Source organism: Peromyscus eremicus, chromosome 1 (genome assembly GCF_949786415.1).
Source record: "Peromyscus eremicus chromosome 1, PerEre_H2_v1, whole genome shotgun sequence".
Taxonomy (NCBI): Eukaryota; Metazoa; Chordata; class Mammalia; order Rodentia; family Cricetidae; genus Peromyscus; species Peromyscus eremicus.
Window position 1 is genome coordinate 49,967,315 of NC_081416.1, and position 21,685 is coordinate 49,988,999.

A 21,685-nucleotide genomic window follows, 5' to 3' on the forward strand; every position below is an offset into this window, starting at 1 on the left:
GTCTTGCTTCTAAGTAGTATTTAATGAACTGTAGTGATTACTAATGATATTGCCAGTCATAGTAGTATTGAAGAATAAAACATTTCACAATATACAATAAAGTATAATGTTAATAGTAATCATGAGTTTAGGCTTTAAAAGAATATTTAATAACATATAATCAATGGTAAAAATTGAACATATTACAATCCTTTTGGTACTTTTTTACCTATATATATTTACTAATTCCTCAGCCTCTGGAAAAGCTACAAGCAGCCTTGCAGTACTCATTGATTGCTACCCACTTTAGAGCTCTTCTAAATTTCATCTTCTAACTTACCTCTCGACCACTGGACTTCTCTGACTGTGGAGGTGCCCAGGGAATAACTGGACACTATTAGGAAAGTAACATAGCAGGACAGGAGCAAGTGGGAAACTTTCAACGCACCATGAATGACTTCAACAATCCCACACTCAGGATGCTGTCATGAAGACAGGTGTCCTTGTGGCTTTCAGGCACAGTTCAGAAGCTGGCTTTGACAATAATTAATTGTGCAGGAGAACCAGAGCCAGATGCAGCAACTTTACAGCCACACTCTGGAAACTTCCAGAAAGAACGCAGGGATCCAGCATGAGCTGTCACTGTCACATCAGAGGGTTGTGGGTCCTGAAGTACCTGTACGAACTCTTCTGAATAAGTCCTGCTTCAATTCTAGAGAAGATTGGGAGACTGGATTCTCTAAGAAATCTGTAGAAAGGGGCTTTCTGACCTGGTGTTTGTTCTCCTTTCCCAGGATGCCTGTGGCAACTGTCCTTTATCCATCATGCCCTGTGCCCTCTTCACTGTCCCAGGACCCAGTGAATTAGTGAGATACAGCTACTCTTTGGAGCTTTGACAAAGTAGAAGTGTGGCCTCTGGGGGGCAACAACACCCACTTTTGTTTGCAGTAGAATTTGCTAATAAACTAGTTAAATTTGTCTACTCAAGATTCCTCTCCAGTCTATTTTTCATCTCTATGCTCTCACAATTTCAAGTGTACTTAAGGACATTTTCCCCACCCATCCATTTCCATCATCAATCTACTCTTCTCCCCATCCTAGGGCTTCTGTGCTTTATTTGGAGAGGGGACTTCTACACTCTGAGCAAAGAGCTGCTCTCTCCAGTCTCAGCTTAGTTCCATCCTGCCCTTATACCCTCGGGTTCCAGTACCTGTACCTGGAGATAAGTGACTCATTGTCAATAACACGTTCTATTTAGTCATCTAGGCTCCACTATTCACAATCTCCTATTCTCTGTAAGCACCTTAGCAAATGTTCTGCTCCTCTGCCCATCACCCGCAATGGGAAATGCCTCTTCACATTCTGCCTTCATTTAGGATTGCTGTTTTCTCTTCTCTTTTCCCAAGCCAACATGTACCGTCTCTGATGATTAATCATTTTCTCTTTGCTTAACTCTTGTCCACCATAGGCTACCTGCTGTCTGATGTTTTGTAATATGCTTTTCTAGTTGTTATGCTTTCTGGATTTGATCCTTATTTTCCCTTTCTAAGTATAGGCATGTGGAGTTTAACTTGCCTTAATTCTATCTCAAAATAATTTTCTTAGCATCTTGATCTTCTTCATTTAATAATCATATCTCATAACCATCTCAGAATAAAAATCTAAAACTAAGCTTCTATATTTAGTTTTTCTCTGCTACTCTTCACTATTCAGATTTCTATATTCTTGCTTCCCTCCCCGCAATGTTATCAATATTCAGTTTTATTAAAGACTGAAACACTCAATATATCAATCAAACTGTTGTCTCTTTAACTATCTTTTAAGGTGTTAACAGCTTGAACCAATTTCCTTTTTGGTCTTTTGATGTAGGATCCTGTGTAGCCCAGGTTGGCTTCTAACTCTCTATGTTATGGAGGCTGGCCTTGTGCTGGCATCTAGGCACACATGCCCAGATCTTCCAAATGTGGAATAGATGTTTATCTACATGTGTTATACATGATCATTTCTTGTCATTTCCATTGACTGCCTTTAAATTCATATTCATCAATTTGTTCATCATCAGTTTATTATTCATTCATCACACGTGTCTTACTAAACCACAGATATACTCATAGGTTCTCTGATTTTACCTATCCATTTCACTAGACTGAGTGACTTAATACCTACTACTCACCAATTGGTAATCACCACTGAACAATAACTGTGTCAGAGAATGTACTGAGAATCAACAAGATCCATCTTTTTTTTTTTATAAAACTTTATGTCTTTGAAAAACCATTATCAGTGATGACGCAAAATATTTCCACATAGAATGTTAGAAAATTGTGTCACTTATCCATAGGGAACTGTTTAGGAGGCCCCCAGGGAGTGGGACCAGAACCTGTCCATGGTGCATGAGCTGGCTTTTTGGAATCTAGGACCTATGGAGAGACACTTTGCTCAGCCTTGGTGCAGGGAGGAGGGTACTGGACCTGCCTCAACTGAATCTACCAGGCTGGGCTGACTCTCCAGGACCTTGCCTTGGAGGAGGTTGGAATGGGGGGATGTTTTGTGGGGGAAGCCTGGGAGTGGGAAGAGGGAGGACAGGGGAATCCGTGGCTGATATGTAAAATTAAATTAATTGTAAAATAAAAAATATATATAAAAAAACAAAAAAAGAAAGTTAGAAAATTATCTATCTATCTATCTATAGATATGGAGAGAAAGAGAGAGACAGAGAGAGAGAGGTAGATTTGGTGGATGTACATAATGCCCACTATAGCTGTTGGAGATTTAAAAAAGAACCATGAGCCAAATATTGCCTGATTAAGTTTGTTAAATTCCCAGCCTGCTTCCTCCTTGTTTTCATGATTATAGACATACAATAAAAGCTAACTTATTCCTCGAAGACTTTCCAGAAGGAATGTGTGTTGAGACTGTGACACAAAACAAGAAACTGGGAGTAGATTTGGAACTACTCCCAAACATTTTTGAGATGCATCTTCTCTGGCGCATGTGTGTAGTTTCCTGGTTAAACCAGTTCACTGTTTGTCCTTTAGAACTCAGCATCGCTTTCGGCCCTGTTCACTGTAGAGCTGCAATCACCCCTGTGGGGGGAGACAGTAGGGTTCCCTAAGACAGGTTCCAATAAGATACGGAAGCTGTGCTATCTTCTGTCATATTTATGTGTCAGACGAGACAGAAAACAGTCTTGTAGATCACCTCACTAGAGGCCAAGCATCTTGTCCTTTCAGGAGAGAAGCTCAGAATTGTGTTTTCTCCCAAGTACACTTCCGGAGTAAGAGTGGAGACAGAATAAGAACATTGAATAAATTCTTTACAGTTTAGTAAATGAAACCTTGTAGTTAGAGGAAAAATGTTTTCCTTTCTTCTACTTACATTTTCTGTTATTCTTTTCTATTCTCTTGGTAAGGAAAGAACTGAAAAAAAAATTCCCAAGTGCTTCAAATGGAGAAGAAAAAGGTGCATTGTTTTGCAATAGTATTGGTCTTGTTCATTATGTCTCGTGGCTAAAGTGTGATTGGGAAATAGGAAAGATGCAGTTGTGAATGCAGCCTGGCCATCTGCTCCAGTGTCGACCAGATTCAGAGAACAAAGGGCGAGAGTGTAACATAAGCACTTTCATGATCTGACTGAGAGGTCTCATCCTTAGCTGAGAACACAGTTCCCATAATGAGAACAAGGAAGTAACACGAAGAACCAAGAAAGAACAACTTGAAAGTCAACAGAATTGGGCAAAGTTGGGATTCATGTTGAGTGTGACAGATTACTTACTGGAAGCACATCTGTGGCTTTGTCTGACTCTCTAGCATTTGAATAGCCCCAGTAAGGAAAGTGTCTCATTTTTCTTGCTTGAAACAGCTTTAGATTAATCATTTTCTTAATGGTACTGGTCTTAAATCAATTGCTTTACATTTTTGTCCAACATATTATTTTTATAGATAAATTTATTTCATTTTACATGTTGTTTTGTGTGATGTGTATATGTGCACCTCTTTTGTGCTTGGTGCCTGCAGAAGTCAGAAGAGGGTTGTGAACCACCATGTGGTGCTGGGAACTGGAACCAGGTCCCCTGCAAGAACAACAAGGACTCTTATCTGCTGAGCCATGTCTCTAGTCCCATTTGTTATGTTTTTAGGGTTTTATTTCTGAGAACTCTCTTGATACACTATATTAAAAAGTTAATTTAAGATTATAAATAAAGAAAGAGCAGCATGTTTGTGGTTTTGGTAAGTTTTTGCCTTTTGGGACACATCAGTACCTGAGGTTTGTATCCTGGCTGCTTGGAGATATGCAAATAATTTAAACTATGCTATGTCAAACTAACACAGGCTATAGACTTATTCCATAATGAACTGTAAATATTGACACATATTTAGAATCAATTTGGCTAAGAATTTATTTAAACTTATTTCTTTCAGGGAAATTTAGCCTGATAGCAGAGTTTTGTACTTTGCTTCCAACCAGAAAGGTAACACCAACATTCAACAAACAGTAACTGAACTAAGAATGCCCTGGAAAATTTTAAGAATGTTAAGATCATTTAGTAAAACTTGTAGGAGAACATAATATTCACATGTACCTAAACAATCTGTCTACTGGTAACTTCTCAGCAATGAATTTGCAAATAAATCTTTATCATGATGACAGCCAGTGGAGAATACTTTTCTTACATGGAATGTTTATCTCTCACAATTCTGGAGTCTGAGACTTCAAGATCAAGGCACTGACACAGTCTCATGTCCAATGAGAGCACACCTTTAATCTACAGAGCACACCTAAAAACTACTGCCTTCTGCTGTGTCTACATGGTAGAATTCTCTGGGATCTGCATCTGTGGGCACTGAGATCATTCATGAGTGACCTGCTCTCCTACCTTAGACACCACACAAATGCCCTGTAACACTGCAAGTTAGGATTCCAACATCTGAATTTGGGGGAGAATTTCAAGGACATGCAATTTTTACAAAACAATCAATCTAGACTAACTCCATAAATTAGAAAACAATATAAGAACAGATCACAAATGAAACCAGTGTAGGAGCTGACCTAAGCATCTAGATGATAGCACTCTTAAAAGACTGGAAATGCAGCTATATTTATAAGCCAACAAGATTTATTTGAATGTATGTGTAAATGTAAGATATAGTATTCTAGACAAATTTTGTAAAATTTGTTTACATATAAAAATATATACTTTGTGGACAGTGGTAGAAACTTTAGTAGGAATTTTATACTAGATTATGTTTATAATCTCTGGAATGTACTATTAACAATGAGGTTATATAGGTATATTAATTACTTTAGTTAATGGCTTCTGCAGGTATGGTCTGTAGAGGGGGGGATGGTGGGGCAGGGCTGTTGCTGCAATCATATGTGGCAGAGTCTCTCAGTGAGGCTTGCCCAGAAGCAGAAAGCTCATGAAGAAACTGGAAGGCAGCAGAACCTTCAAAGCCAACCTTTAGTGACTCACTTTCACAAGTTAGAACTCATATCTGAAAGATTCAGCAATCTCTCAAAAGAGTGGCACCACTTAGGGACCAAGTGTTCAAACATGTGAATCTCTAGGGGACATTGCAGATTCAATTCACAACAATAAGAAACTGCTATTTTAGGTTATGTATAATACATACATACATATGTGTGTATCTGCTCCCTGTATCCACACTACACATATACAATACATACATACTCACATACATATGATATATATGTATATATATATGTATATATATAGAGAGAGACAGACAGACAGAGATACAGAGAGAGATGCATAGTGTGTCTGCGCGTGCGCGCACGCGTGCCTGTCTGTGTGTGTGTGTGTGTGTGTGTGTGTGTGTGTGTGTGTATTTAGGAATCAGGTATCCTGATTTCAACCACTTGTCTTCACTGTAATTTTTATCCATATTAATTAAAGTATATTCTATTGTATTATGTCATGCACATGCACATAGAGATTAAAATTGGTTGCTATAGTTAATGGTTTAATTTGCCTATTGTCTTACATACTTTATGTGTATTTACATGATCATGAGTAGCTAAATCTACTTATTTAGCAAAAGCCTCAAATAAAATGTGAACTGTAGTCTTCACTTCTCAGAGACCTCATTTTGCTAACACATTTTTTTTTCAGGTTGCATTTAAATCTTCTTTGCCAATTCAATACCCATGTACATACAATGAATGGAAGATACTCAGGTGTTGTTGGCCTAGTAAATGCTTGGGTTTATTTATTTATAACAGGTCTGATACTCCAACCAAAAGCCAGTGCAATGAAGCATTAATTTCTCAGGGAAAAAAAACAATGAGAACATGATTCTGAAATCACATACATGCATGCAGGCATGCACACACGCACACACACACACACAAATTAGAATTGGACTCTTCCTCCAGTGGGATTCTTGTATAGATTTTCTGGAACATCTTGTTGTTGGTATACTGGTGGTACCAATGGTTGCAGTGGCATGGGAGGTGCTGCTGCTGACACAGCAGGATTTGCTGGCAGAACTACCACAACCTGTGAAATGAATCACAATGTCACTGAGTCACCCAGTATATTCAGAGCTTCCTTCTCCTTACCCTACGATGTCACCTTTACCAGTGTCTACACTGTTGCTATGGAGTTGAATCCTACATCACCCTGGTTTGTGTCTCAGGCATAGGTCAGGTGTTGCACACATAGGATGCTCATTCTACAGCAGAGTTGGACCAGAGAAGCTGGTGTTTGCAGCACATCTTGGAGCATGAATCTCCCATGTAAATGGCTTAAGAATCAAGGTGTTGTAGAAAACGACAATGGTGTTGTTCCAAACTAGTTTACTGCTGTTGACAGCAGCACATCCATGCTGTGACCTGACAGACACAAACAAATTTCTCCACACACGACAGTGGCCCAGAATGGCAGAAGCGTCATGAGACTTGGGAAAAACCTGTCCTTCACAAACTCAAGTGATGTGGGGGCAGTGGTAGAATGAAGAAGATGTACATGCTTAAGCATCACATGCCCCTAGGCCACTGCTTTTGTGGGTTAATACAGGAGGTCAGCAGGAACAGCATCGCTCAGCTCTAGGGAGCAATTGCTAGGCTTCACTGGCTCCTTTCTCTACTTGAGGCTTTGCAGCTTTGAGGACACTCCTGGCATATAATCCTCATGGTCTACTTCCTGGTCTTTTTTTCTCCTCATAAGTCTGTCACTTTCTTATCTCTATGTAACCCTCTTCCTCCTCATGGCTCAAGATCATCTGCATCAGTTCTTGGGGAAAGACAATGGCCATGTGTGCACGAACTGAAAGTTTCTCATAAACAACAGCCCAGTCAACTCCCTGAGCACATTTGAGTCAGGACAACAGGGTCTGGAAAGGAATGATTAGAACAGAGGAAAAGGAGTTGGATTTGATCAAAGCACATTATCTACAGTTATGGCATTCTCAAACAATAAAGATTAGCACGTGAAAGAAACCAGTACACAGAAGAAGATTGGAAAGACTTTTCCACCTGGGTTTCATCTAAGGAACAGAGCTTGCTAGGTGGGGATGGTTGGCAGTGAATCTGTGAGACACAAACAGAAGAGGCAGGATCTCTCACAGTCCTGTAAAAGGGTGCTACATTCTGTGGCTGGAAGCCTTTTGGATTCTTTCTACACCTCACAAACCCACTTCCATTCTTAGTAATACTTTTCTTTTTCTTAATAAATTGTCTCTATTTCTATTTCTAAGTACGAGTCTCTGGTACAGTCTTTGCTCTGAAACACAGGGATTTGGAATTGGGTAACCTCTGAACTCAGATCCATGGCTTGGCCATCATAAACATGTTTTCCCAGACTCCCTTGGTTTTCTAGATCTTTCTCTCCATCTCCCCTCTGCCTGAAGGCTGCAGATATTTTCAGCTTGTCTGTTCTGTTGTTTTCCCTCCCAGAAACTGTCATAAAAATGTTCATAAGCTTCCTTCTGAGTCTGGTTCTAAACTCTTTTATTAATGAAGCTAAAAACCCCAAAGGGAACCTCAGTTTCTCTGGTAAGCCTTTGAAGTCTGAGCAGAGGACCCAGCTGATGGTCTTGACTTGAGGAAGGTGAGAGACAATGAAGATGTGTCCTTGTTAGCTGCTAGATTTATGTGACTGACTACAGAGCAATAGAGATCTACTGAACATCATTTAACGAGGACTGATACTTACCTCACTGGAGGTACAACAGGATGCCTTACACCCAAAGGCAGCAATGGACACAGTAACGCAGAATCCTAGCACATTTAAAATGAACATCAAAGCATCCATACCCTAAAAACAGATTCATACAAAGGAATGTGAAGAGTGAGTGGAGATTATAAGTTTGAAATATGCCCTCCCCCTTGACTACCATGCCCAAAGAGGAAAGACCCTAGCCAGGGATTTGGAAATACAGCTTTTGATATGGTCCAACCCTTAGACAATTTCTTGGCCTCCTGAAAGTCATTTATTTTATCAATTTTTTATTATTAAAAATTATCAGGACCCCAGAGCCTGCTATGCTCTGGTGCTAAAAATTTCACATGGAGAAAAATCATAACATTATTCCACATTTGAAGAGAATGGTCTTTCAGGTTGGCTTTCTAACCAAGCCCTGGAATGGGGAGATACTAGTTTGCAGTGGGAAGGAAGGTTGTTTATTAGATAATATAGGCAGACTATCCTGGCCTGTGCAAGGTGTCCAAGTTATTACAACATCTTCACAAGTAGAAGCAAGATGCTGAAGAATCAAAGTCCTAGAGCCTGAGGAGACTGCAGTATTTGCCTTGAAAACAGAGGACAGAATGATGAGCCGAAGGATGGAGACAGAATGTAGAAACACAAAAGCCAAGAAAATTACCTGTCCCTAAATCTCCCAGGCAGGACAACAGCCCTGTCAACATTTTGATTTTATGCAATTGAGACTCATTTTGAACTTCTGTCATCCTGTAATATATCTGGATTATGCATTCAATTGGTAGCAATTATCACAGCTATGATAACTGATTGGTGTTGTACCCCACGTCCCTTAGTATTCAAGGCACTTGACTTTGTCTGATTCTTCAACAAATCACAGAATCAAAATGGAGGAACAAAAGTAGCACATTTGTTCTGAATTCTCTTGCCTTGTACTGGTGCCTGGAACTGCTGGGTTTGGATATTCTGTCTTTTTCTCTCAGTGATCAGAAATGCTCCCTCTGCTGTGAATTAGTCAATAGATCAGGAGCTTGGCACATAGAAATACTGATTCAGTGGGCCCTGAGAATATTTGAATTTGTTGTTTTAATCCTTGCTCCTGCCTCAACAGATCCAGTAGTCTCTGTGTTTCAGGCATTGTGGTAGGCACAAGGGGAGAACAGCAAGTAGGAGAGATGGTAGCCTTGTCCTCAGAAGTGTGATCATCTAGATAGTTAGATTAAACGTTTCTTTGAGGGTCAGAGAGTACAGATTAGGTCTGCATGCCTCGTATTCTCCCTTACAGATATTTCATCACTCTTATGTGATTCATAAACAGTGTCACATAACATAATTTAATTTACATAAACAAGCACAGGCTGGGCCTGGTAGCTCACAACCAAAATCCCAACATTGAGATGAGATGGTGATTTTTAATCCAAGGATAGCCCAGGCCATATAGCAAGACTCCCATCTCCAGAAATATCAAACAAACACACAAACTGAAGACAGCAATATAAACAAAACAAACGAAAGATTTTCACCATAAGTAGCAGTGTATATGTGTTTATAATATACTCCTTTAAGATGTAGGGATTGTTATTTTTCTAAGTCACTTTGGCTGGTCATTGGCAATTCCATGTGGCTTATTCTGAAGGTTCCAGGTACCAAGTACTCTATCTGTTCTTTCTTACAAGAAGCTCACTCTTTTAAATCTGCTTTGTAAAATCATAAGGTATACAATATGTCTTTCCTCCCAAGGGGTTTGAACTCCCACTACTAGGAATTTGGTTTTATTTTGTATCTCTCTGGAGTGCCAACTCAAGATCTGACATGACATATGGGCCCCTATGTCTGTGAACTAGCCACAATAGTGGTTTTCTTTTTACTTAGTTATAGACAGAAGGGAAATAATCTGATGTCACCTGATCCCTAAATAAATAACTGTTCTACTTCCCAATCATCCCTACCTCCCCAATGTGGTTTACAATCAGAGGGTTGATGGTTGCTTTTGGGAGAGTCAGTGAACCATTGCCTCCACTGTGGCATCCCATCAGTGATGAAATACTCACCACAAGAATTCTGACTGTATAAGGAATATCAAATGCACTCGAAACCACACTCATGAAACCTATTATACTTGTTGCTGCAGCCACCACAGAGCTAATGGTGTTCAAAGTTATACTGCTGATGACCTAGAAAGGAACGGGAATCAGTTAATTCAGTTGTATCCTTGGTACAGCTCCATTGATATTTGAAATACATCATGAGTTTATTAATGCATTTCATCCTCTTTTTGCCAAAAGTAGAATCTGTTTCTTTCCTTATGATGTCTTTACTTCCAATCCCTTGCCAAAGTCAAAGCTTTGTATTGTTTTCCCTAAGACTAAATTCTCCAGATGATTCTCAAGGGCAGAAGATGCTCTTCAAATTTCCTCGTGAAAAATTTCAGGGCCATACCCATTCTTAAAAAACAGGATTAGTCATGTAGTTTCTCTTGGGCTAGTAATGTCACACTGACCCATGCATGTACCTCTAAGTTGGTGAGGTGTCCCAGACATTAAACAATGGGGTGAACCTTGAGCAGTCAGGGTCCATGCAGAAAGGAAGCTCCTGTAAGGACTATGTCTTGATGTAAACAATGTTTTTTAGCAATAAACAACATGTGGGAATTAGTCTTTATGTACATTCTGTAGGTGCAGGTTAGTCTGTTTTACACTAGTTCTATGGTCTTTGCAAAATGTGTAAAAGACTATCTTTGAGACTGAGAATACTGTTACTTTCCTGTGTCATTAAAGAAGAATATTCTGGTAATATTCCTGCTCATGAGAATTACACAGCTAAAACAGAAATCCACAGCTAAATGTGTGCCCAGAGATGTAAAACACACTACCAAAGGGCTGTGGAACGCAACCCACAGCTGTTCTTAATAGAGAAGCACAACAATGGCACCCGAGAAAGTTAAGGACAGAAAACAACTGGTTTTAACAGCCAGTGACCCCACGGCTTTGCCAGGTGGGACTACCCGAAGACTTACCATAGACTTTGCCTAGTGAGGCCACTCAATGGATTTTGTTTAATGGGGCTCCTCTATTGACTTTGTCTAGTGGGGCTACCCAATCCAGAGTTATTCATTTTGTAGGTCAATCTGTAGAGTACTAGTTGTCATCTGCTATATACTCCCACAGCCCTCGGCAAGAAGCCTTAGACTGTTCTTCCTAAGACTAAATTCTCCAGATGATTCTCAAGAGCACAAGATGCTCTTCAAATTTCACAGTGAAAATTTCAGTCTTTGACTCATTATCTGGAAAGCCCTGTCTGTCATTTCCCACCACACTCTGCTACAAACGCCTGACTATTCTTGTGTGAATGCTGACAGTCACTCATGCCCATCTCCCTCTTGCATAGTTCCTCCTATGCTGTAGATTTGGCTCCACAATTCTCTTCTCATGGTTCAGCACAGTGAGTTTTTGTATGAAGTAAAACTACTCAGGAAACTGAAAGTTTGCTGCCTCTCTACCATGAGGTACATTTTACTGGTCAAAGCTGGTTAAAGATGATAAGGAGGTAGATAGGAGCCCCAGTGTAGCAAGGTCACCTTGATCGTGCTACAGAAGTCGATGTTCACCTACTGCAGGAAGGAAAACTCAAATGCAGCTTTTAGTTAGTGAAATAATTGCTGGACTCTTGGCTGTTGCCTTTTATCAGTTTTATGACAGAAATTCTGCTGTAAATGTCTTTTTAATATCATTATTGTTTTGTATGTACAAATTTCGTCTGCATGTATGTACGTGCCTGGTGCCCACATAAATCAGAAGAAGGCTTCAGATCCCCTGGGATTGGAGGTCTATGAACCATCATGTGGGTGCTTGGAATCAAATCCAGGTCCTCTCTAAGAACAATAAGTGCTCTTATTTGCTGAGCTATCTCTATGGCAGCTGTAATTTTTTTTAAATCTATCATGTTGGATACATTTGTAGAAGCCATTTTAATCTGTCAGTCAATGATGTTATTGCCACTGCAAATATTTGATTTCATTGTCATGGACTGTATCTGAAGTTTGAAGGTTCATCTGTCTAACCCTACCTGGCATTCCTCCTCCAGAATTCACTGCACCAGGACTAAGATTCTCCCAGCATCTGCCTTGACACAATATCCACTCAGACGTGATGAGACCTGTTATGAACCTGTAGCTCAGCTACACATTTGAAAGTCAGATCATTCTAAAACTCATAGCCTTGCCTTGGCCTTAGGAAAATAGAACCAACCCCCTTTACATTTTAGCAGAATGCATACTTGATAAAATCATTCACATTTTATGGCAAAACACAACAAATACATACCAGTCCCTTTGTAGTTCTCACTGCTGCTGCAATGGACAAGGACCCTGAGAGCATAAACTGGTCATAAGAGGAAAAATTCAGGTTAAAACTTTATACAGTTATAAATCATAGCATGCTGGCACTCACTTCTAACTCAACTAGGTCTATTAAAGTGATCAGTTGTCTTCAAAGCAGTATTAGTTGTCACACACAACTTACCCACAGCAACAGGGGAGTAAGAGGGAGACATTGGAAGAATCAAGGTTTTCTTTGTGAACTATGCAATTATCATCCTACCAAAATTGTTTAAAAGCAACGAAGACTAGAACTCCCCAGTCTGTATAACAAGATTTTTCCCTCATGACCCTCAAACTGATGAAGATTGCTCCCCCCCCAAAAAAAAAACCAGAAATTATTCTTGCTGGAAATATATATTTGAAGCTGTAAATAAAACAATGGGAAAAATTGAATTCTATATTAGACAATCACTGGAATACTGTAGCTCATTTGAGTCTAGCAATGTGGCAATTATTTTCAATTTATTCTAAATGACTGCTGTCAACTTGATTGAGTTGACCTCTTTAAACTATTTAGCTAAATATACAGATGTCTGCATTTGCTTTCCAAATGTTGGTTTAGAAGATTTAAAGTTAATTGGAGAATCAGTAGGATCACACCATTGAAACTAAAATCAAGATGTAGATGTAAGGTTGGGGAGATGGCTGTCAGTCAATTGCTTCCCCTGCAGGCTTGAGCCCTTGAGTTCAGTCCTCCATCATGAACTATGAGAGTTGGTTGCCAAGATGATAATGAATAGGAAACAAAGATGGACACAGAAAACCATAGTGAGGAGATATATGAGATTCTGAGTCCTCATTCACGGAATGAATAGATTTTGAGTATATTCCCCTTTCCTAGTCTCATTTTTTTTATTTATAAATGATGATGAAAGCAAATCTCTCAGAAATTGGAGTGATTGGTTGAAGTAAAACATTTTACAAAAACATATAGTAATAGGCCCAGATTATAATGCAATGAAAGCTATTACTGGCATTATGGGTAGTATTATTATCCTATTAATATTATTATATATTATTATCATCAGTATTATTATCCTATTAATATTATTATATATTATTATCATTATATAATCATTGGTATTATTATTGATAGGTAAAGTGCCATGAAACTTTGAAAAGTATGGGAGCCTGTGGCATTCCTCATTTTTTTTGCATTCCTCAAATATTGAACACCTGTTGCAAATAGGAAGGGAAAATTAAAGTATCAGGTTTACAAAACAACTAAATTTTCTCATTCTCAAGGTTATCAATAAATGGAAACCTTACAACACTTGAATGGGATTCTCAGCTGAAAAATAACCAAGTTGGGCCGGGCGGTGGTGGCGCACGCCTTTAATCCCAGCACTCGGGAGGCAGAGCCAGGCGGATCTCTGTGAGTTTGAGGCCAGCCTGGGCTACCAAGTGAGTTCCAGGAAAGGCACAAAGCTACACAGAGAAACCCTGTCTCGAAAAACCAAAAAAAAAGAAAAAAAGAAAAATAACCAAGTTTATGAACTTTATTTTTCACTTGTCAGCTCATACCTTATAGGTAAGAAAATGTTTGATATTTTATACTTAACTGACACTCTGAACTACAAAAACTCTCTTCAGTTTTATTTAGAGGAAGCTTGTTTAACTTTTAAAAATTTGCTGAGAGTTGATTAGGCGGACTCTGTGAATCATCTGCTCGGTTCTGTCTCCTCACTCTTGCTAACACTGCCCCCTCATTTCACTCTTTTCAGGAGCTTCAGAGTTCAGTGATCCCTTCCCAGCTAGAGACATGGATCTCAATTTCCCCAAATAAAGATGCAAGCTGGTTGTCCTTAGGCTTAAGAGTATACTTGTAAACTATTTATGAGTAATGAAATAGATACATTAACATGTCAAATTGCTCTGTGATCAAGATGTGATGACATTCTTGTATCACTGAATAACCAACCCTAGGAATGACTAGCCTCTGGACTCCTGAGGAAATTAGTTGTGCCCATGCTTAAGTAACTCTTGTGGGTGTACAGGACTGCATACTGTCACAGTATTCCAAATGACATATTAAATAAACAGTCCACCTAGTTTATGTGAATGGTATGTTGATAGTGCAACATGAACAAGGAAAAGAACTGAATAAGGTTTAGATACACTCTTCTCAAACTTATAGACTACTTTAAAGAGTAGATAGAGGATTCCACCCAAGGTTAGTGGAGTTACAACACAGTGTTATTATCTCCAGTTACATAAGATGATATGTCACTCACCGGGATTGACCCCCAAACTGGGGCCCATATGTACACTGAAAGGATTTGCAGGGAATGTTCTGAATTCATCATTATTACACCCAAGCTGAGGTTTATGAGAGCAATCATAACTTGTACAACCTAGACACAAAAAAGTGAAACATTATCCACCAAAAAATGATGTCCATGCTAAGTACTATCAAACCACTAAGTTCCCTTCATCTCCACTTTAAATATTCACAGATGAATTTTGAAATGTGATTCTCTTGTCAGTAGTCTTCATATACAGGGGGGATGTACTAACTTACCAATTTCCCTTGGAGTATCTCTCACACACATACACACACATGCACACACACACATACACACATGTATACACATATTTCAGTAATTTCAAACTTGGAGGGAATTTGTGAAGTTCTTCCCAGAGGGACTTTTATGATACCCATTGTGCATCTCTACTACTGTTTTATCCTTTGTCACGTGCTTACACAAGAAAGACTCGGGAATTAGGAAGAAGTTATTCCAGCAAGAAGCCACTTGAAGAAACAAAATTTGATGCAGAGTGAAGAAAATATGAACAGACACACGATCTTCTTTGGGGACTTGGAGCATGAGGAAGGAATGTGAATACGGTGACCTGAAAATTGAGGGAACTCCCTTAGTAAAGACTAGACAAAATGAAAACAATTTATGAAGATATGTGGGAGGAAATGAGAACACTGCTTAGAAGGAAATGTACAGGCTATAGGAAGAGACTGGAAAAGACATGTACATATTTATGTATATATATATATATATATATATTTCATATGTATGTGTATTTGTAGCAATAATCTTTAAAGATAAAGAAGTTACGGATATGGGAAGGATGGGCAGCATGGGAGGGCTGGTGGAAGAAAGGGGAGGAGAGAAAGCTTATAATCCTATTTTAATTAATTTTTTTAAAATAAAAAAAAGGATACATTTAAACCAAGTCAACTCCCTGCACTTTAATTCATGGGAACTCCCAAAAAGGACAAAAATTTAATCAAAAGGAAAAAATAAAAATAGAGTGAAAACCACTGGAATTCAAAACAGTGAATCAATGGATAAAACTTACAAAACCTAGGTTTATTTTCCTTTAGAGATAGATAAAATCAATGACTTTCTAGGCAAAGTAACTGAGAAGACAAGTGATTAATACTCTCAGAAATCATGCTGGGTATTACACTGTGGAAAACCAAAAGAAGAGGCCAACAAATCCAATACACTTAGAGGAATTGCCCGAGAATACACTGTAGCAAATCTCAGAAAAGAAAATAGCCACTAAGAATAGTCTTATGTCATATGAAAAGAATTAATATTGCCTGATAACACTATGATTTTTCCTAACTGATATTTAAAGGAAGTAATAAAACACAGAGCACTAAGCTCAGAGTTCACAGCACTGGGGAGTGTCTATCTTTATCTCTCCAGTTTTTCTGTAAATGTAAAACTGCTCTCAACTGATAAATTCTTACTGATATATTTACATATACAAATTCCCTGCTGACACAAAATGTATATCATGAATAATGAATATTTAAAACAGCTGTCTGCCTAACAGCAGCTACCCAGTGGTTGTAAGGTTGGGCTAGTGAGTACATTCTGCATTTAGTGACCTTTAATTTGCCCGGGATGTTATTCTTTTGAAGTTCTCTATTTTTTTTTAGGCACACTCTTCTGCAGACAGAAGTATGTGGAAAATAGAGGATTTCTCATCTGAGTAGCAGGCAAAAGAAAGGCACTGGAAACAGATCAGAACAGCATGGGTTTATCAACCAGTGGGTAGACCTGGGCCTGGATCCCAGCAGAAGCTTGCAAAGCTTTTTCTCTGCACTGAAGTACATATGATCATCTTGGATGACCCACAGCTTAGAACAGACCTGAAGTTCCTATATTTTAAGCATAATTAAATCTGAAGTCTGATGTGATAGAATAACACATATTCATTTGCAAATGATAGATTTGAAAATCTAATGCCAATGATCTTGAGATGTGTTGATGAATCCTAAGCCAAGTGGGACAGAGTCCTGGTGTTAGCTTTTTTTTTTTTAAAATCATTTAGATATTTACAAAATCATACTCCCCTCAGATCCAAAAACATCTTACCCCTAGGACTTTGGGTTCCCCCTTCAAGAATTTCTCTGTGCTCTCTTTCCACAGTTGTGACCTTATAACAGACTTCTTTGAGGCCTGAACATCTCCAGGGACCACCTCTACAATGGTCTGTTCTGTTCCTTGCATGGTTGTCATGGCAGCAGAAACAGTGCTGAAATAAGAATGAAATTTTGGATGAACTTCTGGAAATGACTCAATGCCAGGTTTCTGCTTAAGGGTAAATTCCAAACTAAACCCTCCTATGTTATAATAAAAAAAAATCTAGCCTAGATATGTGGTGGTATTGTGTTCCCCAAAATATTGTGCACGCTAATAAACTTATCTGGGGTCAGAGAACAGGACAGCCACAATATTAAACATAGAGGATAGGCAGTGGTAGCACACGCCTTTAATCCTAGCATTCCAGAGGCAGAAATCCCTCTGGATCTCTGTGAGTTAAAGGCCACACTGGAAACAGCCAGGCAGATGGCAGATAGCAGAAATGTATATAAGGCATGAAGACCAGGAACTAGAAGCATTTGGCTGGTTAAGGATTTGGCTGGTTAAGCTTTCAGGCTTTCGAGCAGCAGTTCAGCTGAGATTCATTCTGGATGAGGTCTCAGACGCTTCCAGTCTGAGGAAACAGGATCAGCTGAGGAACTGGCAAGGTGAGGTAACAGTGGCTTGTTCTGCTTCTCTGATCTTCCAGCATTCACCCCAAAAACTGGCCTCAGGTTTGATTTATTAATAAGACCTTCTAAGATTCCTGCTACATAGTTAAGCTACAAAAATAGTTTTATTCTCTTAGTAAGAGAAGCTCTTCTATTTCTATTTTCTTAGCCTTATTTTAAATGCTTATGTTTTCTTTAGATAGCAACAAATACTTTGTACTTCATTTTCAAATCAGTTGTTGAAGCATTTGTACAAGTTGACTTCATTTTTGGGAGGTTTGACCCCCAACTCACTATCTGCTCCCAAATTCTCTCTCCTCACACAGTCTCTGGCTTCCATCAGATACAACACCCCCCGACTCCACTGTGTACTACTCAACCATCAATGGAAGACAGGATTCAAACAGTATTTGGTACTTCCCTTTCACTCTCCAGTAGACAAAGATGTTCTTAAGGGAACCCAAGGTGAAGGGTGTAATCCACTCCAATGCACAACTTTTTCACTTTTTAGAAAGGGCCTCTGCCACGCCTCTCAGAAATACCTTCAGACCTTGATTGTCTATTAACATTTTCTTGTCTATTAACACTCCCTTCGTGAGTCAGTTACTAAAGAGGAATCTGTAGAGTGAGTTTCTTTTTTATTAAATAGAAAATAGAGATGCATACACAAAAAGCCTAAATTTCAAGAGTTTGTTAGTAATAGATGATGATAGAGAAATGAAATATAAGCAGGGCAAAGCCTGGCGTAAGATCCAATAATCTGGAGTTCACTCCTAGCTCTTTCATTAAGATATGAATTTCTGATTAAACATTCTCTGGATTACTTTGGCAGCACCTGTGAAAGAGTGCATTGGGCACAATTGCTTTCAAGATTGTTTCTGATCTTCACACTGCTAAAAATCTGCCCAGCTTATGGCCTGTGTGTCTCCTAAATGAAGCCAAAGATGCTTGGAGACCTATTTCAGGTCACAATCCAACTCAGAAGCAGACTATAAGCCTATCAGGCTGGGCACTCAGGCTCCATCCTTTGCATCTTTACCAAAACCTGCATGGAACAGATACTGTCTTAACTAATGGATTGTCAAGATAATATGTAGGAGACAGAGGTGAATATTATGGAAGAAAGTTATTAAGAGTGTGTAAAATGGCCAGGCGGTGGTGGCGCAAGCCTTCAATCCCAGCACGCGGGAGGCAGAGGCAGGCAGATCTCTGTGAGTTCGAGGCCAGCCTGGTCTCCAAAGCAAGTTCCAGGAAAGGTGCAAAGCTACACAGAGAAACCCTGTCTGGAAAAACCAAAAAAAAAATAAGGTGAGTAAAATGATCAGTCAATAATTTAAATATTGTTTTCAGGTTTTTGATACTCTGGGAATAGAAAGACTAGAAAGCAAAACAACCCCACACAGTGTCCAGATGAGGTCTTTACTTTTACTTAAACTTTCTTTTTTAATGTTATTATTTTATTTTTTGAGAATTTCATACTTGAGTACTGTATTTACATCATTTCCATCACACGCTCTCCTCCCTCCAACTTTTCCCATGTTCCCCCACTCCCTTTCACATTCATGACCTCTTTTTCTTTAATTATTATTGTTACATATGCATATTATTATATATAATCTCTCTATATATCTCTATATCTATATCTATATATGTATCTCAACCTGTGGGGTCCATTTAGTGTTGCTCATATGCATATATTTAGGGATAACCAGCTAGATTGTATAACCCAAAAGGGAACTCATTGTTGGAGAAAACTGATTCTGACTCTTTTAATAGCCAGTGATTGAAGTTCTTCCTCTAAGGATAAACATGGCAAGATATCCACAAGGGTACCATAATGACACTTATATCTTGATAATAGCCAAGAACCGTCAAATTGGCCTTACAGAATACTCAATAGGAGGAAATTCATGCCTGGTACTGTCAACCTAGCCACCTGCCTGTGGCTGGTGAGGTCCTGGACCTGGAGGAAAAAATATTGCTGCCACTTTAGCAAGCCTTTGTCTTTTCTTTGTCCTTATTATTTGCATGAAAAACTGCCTCCCAAGGCACATTTAAATGTGTACGCAACTCTAATTCAAAATAATAATGTGTGTAGTGAAAGGTGATCTCATTTTTCCATCCAGATGTTCTATATTCATCCAGTAAATTAAAAGCCATCATACTGATGCAAACCCTGCACCTACCTTCTTCCAGCCTGCAATGCCTGCTGTCTGTGTCTGATGAAGGGCAGGCCCTGGGATAGCTCCTCAGAGTCTTTGTTCAGATCCAGTGTCCACCCAACACTCAGCACTCACTCAGCTGAAATTTGCATGCTGCTTCTATGACCTTTCTAAATTATAAAGGCTGTGGTATGAATTTCTGAAAAGCACACCTACTTCCTGCTCTTTCTATAAAAGCTGTTAACTGACTTTCGATTCCTCAACTAGGGTGTGTAAGTTTACTGTGAAATATATTCAAAAAGAGTGGCAAATAGGTTTCTTTTTCACAGAAAATGAGAATGTTTATTGTGATAAGTGTGAAGATTTACTCTTTGTAAAACTCTGTCAAGGGAATATAAACAAAATGCTATGATATATAAAATTGTATGACCCATTTTTGTATATTAAAATTAATAAAAAACAAAATCAAAACTAAATAAAGCATAAATATCAAAATATAACAAATATACAATTTTAAATACTTAACATACTCAGACTAATGTCATTTAGATGGCTTTTCAAAATCTATTTGCAAAAATTTACACATTGCTGTCACTGTTTTTCTACAGAATTGTGTATATAGAATTTAAATATGCTAAGTGTACATGAAACTCCACTTTTGTTGTCAAATAAACATATTTCAAAGTAGAATTGATGTATAGGTATATTGGCAAAACTCTGTCCCCTGTGGGGATGACAGAACATCTGTGTAATTTTTTCTTGGTTGAAATAATAGCACAGGTATTACCCTAGGCTCGGCCTGGGAGGAGGGGACTGGACCTGCCTGGACTGAGTCTACCAGGTTGATCTCAGTCTGTGGGGAAGGCTTTGCCCTGGAGGAGATTGGAGTGGGGGGCGGGCTGGGGGGATGGTGAGGGGGGCGGGAGGGGGGAGAACAAGGGAATCTGTGGCTGATATGTAGAACTGAATTGTATTGCAAAATAAAAATTTTTTTAAAAAAAGAACATAAATTTGAAATCTAAACTCACATGGAAATCCCTAAGATTATATCTTTATTAGTGTTTTTCTACTACAATCAGATTGTCAAGAATTTCATGACCTTTTTCTCTGGCTATTTTGATTTTTTGTAATCTAAATTCATTTTTTGCACTTCATACATCATTACTGCATTTACATTATTTCAACTCCTTGTATCTCCACCCCAAGTCCTCTCATGTCTCTCCCATGCCCTCTCTAATTATGAATTCTTTAATTATTGTGAAACACACATTATACACACACATATATATAATGTATATATTTATTTATATACATATATATTCTGCTGAGTCCATAGTGAAGGTTTCTCACTTAAATCTGACAATTCAAGTCAGATACTAGTATAGCTGTGTATCTTCTTGGGCCTAGAGGAGAATGACTATTATCAATGTCTTTAATTTTCACCAGCACTCTTTTTTTTACTGTGTGCAAGATATACACCTTTTGTTTGTTTGAGACATGGTTTCTCTGTGTTGGAGATTCACCTGCCTCTGCTTCCTGAATGCTGGTATTAAAAGCATACACCACCACTGCCGGGCAAGTATATACTTTTTGTTCCATATTTGAATTTCCACATCAGAGTATCTTATTTACTCATTCATATGTATGTTATAATTAAAATCTAATTTCATTATTTTCCCTTTTTCTCCTCCCAACCTACCCTGTGTACCATCTCTCCAACCTTCTTGCTGCCCCTCATTCTCTCTCTAATTCACTGTCTTTTGCTTTGATAATTATCTTTGTAACAATAAAGCATAAATATATAAACATAATGTGTCAAGTCCATTTAGTGTTGTTTGTGTGTATATGACTTCAGGGCTGACCACTTAGTATTGGATAACCAATTAGGGGCTCATCCCTGAGGAAAACTAATTCTCCCACTATTATCAGTTGCTGTCAACTCTTTGTTATGGGTGGTGGCTTGGTTCCTTCCCAATCCA

At 38.7% G+C, this 21,685-nt stretch overlaps 1 protein-coding gene across 2 annotated transcripts; it reads right to left on the minus strand.

The window, feature by feature from the left end:
- Positions 1-6,180: 6,180 nt before the first annotated feature.
- LOC131897412 (membrane-spanning 4-domains subfamily A member 4D-like) lies at positions 6,181-17,020 on the minus strand. Of its 2 annotated transcripts, XM_059248338.1 has the most exons (7): positions 16,886-17,020; positions 14,774-14,893; positions 12,484-12,540; positions 10,228-10,335; positions 9,445-9,459; positions 8,156-8,257; positions 6,181-6,499 (listed from the first exon to the last, which is right to left on the minus strand). In XM_059248338.1, exons 1-7 carry the CDS (start codon positions 17,018-17,020, stop codon positions 6,353-6,355), a joined length of 684 nt encoding a protein of 227 aa, XP_059104321.1. In that variant the 3' UTR covers positions 6,181-6,352. The 2 variants fall into 2 exon arrangements, with proteins under 2 accessions (XP_059104321.1, XP_059104313.1); XM_059248330.1 differs by lacking the exon at positions 9,445-9,459 and having other exon boundaries at positions 10,213-10,335.
- Between the last annotated feature and the right edge of the window lie 4,665 nt (positions 17,021-21,685).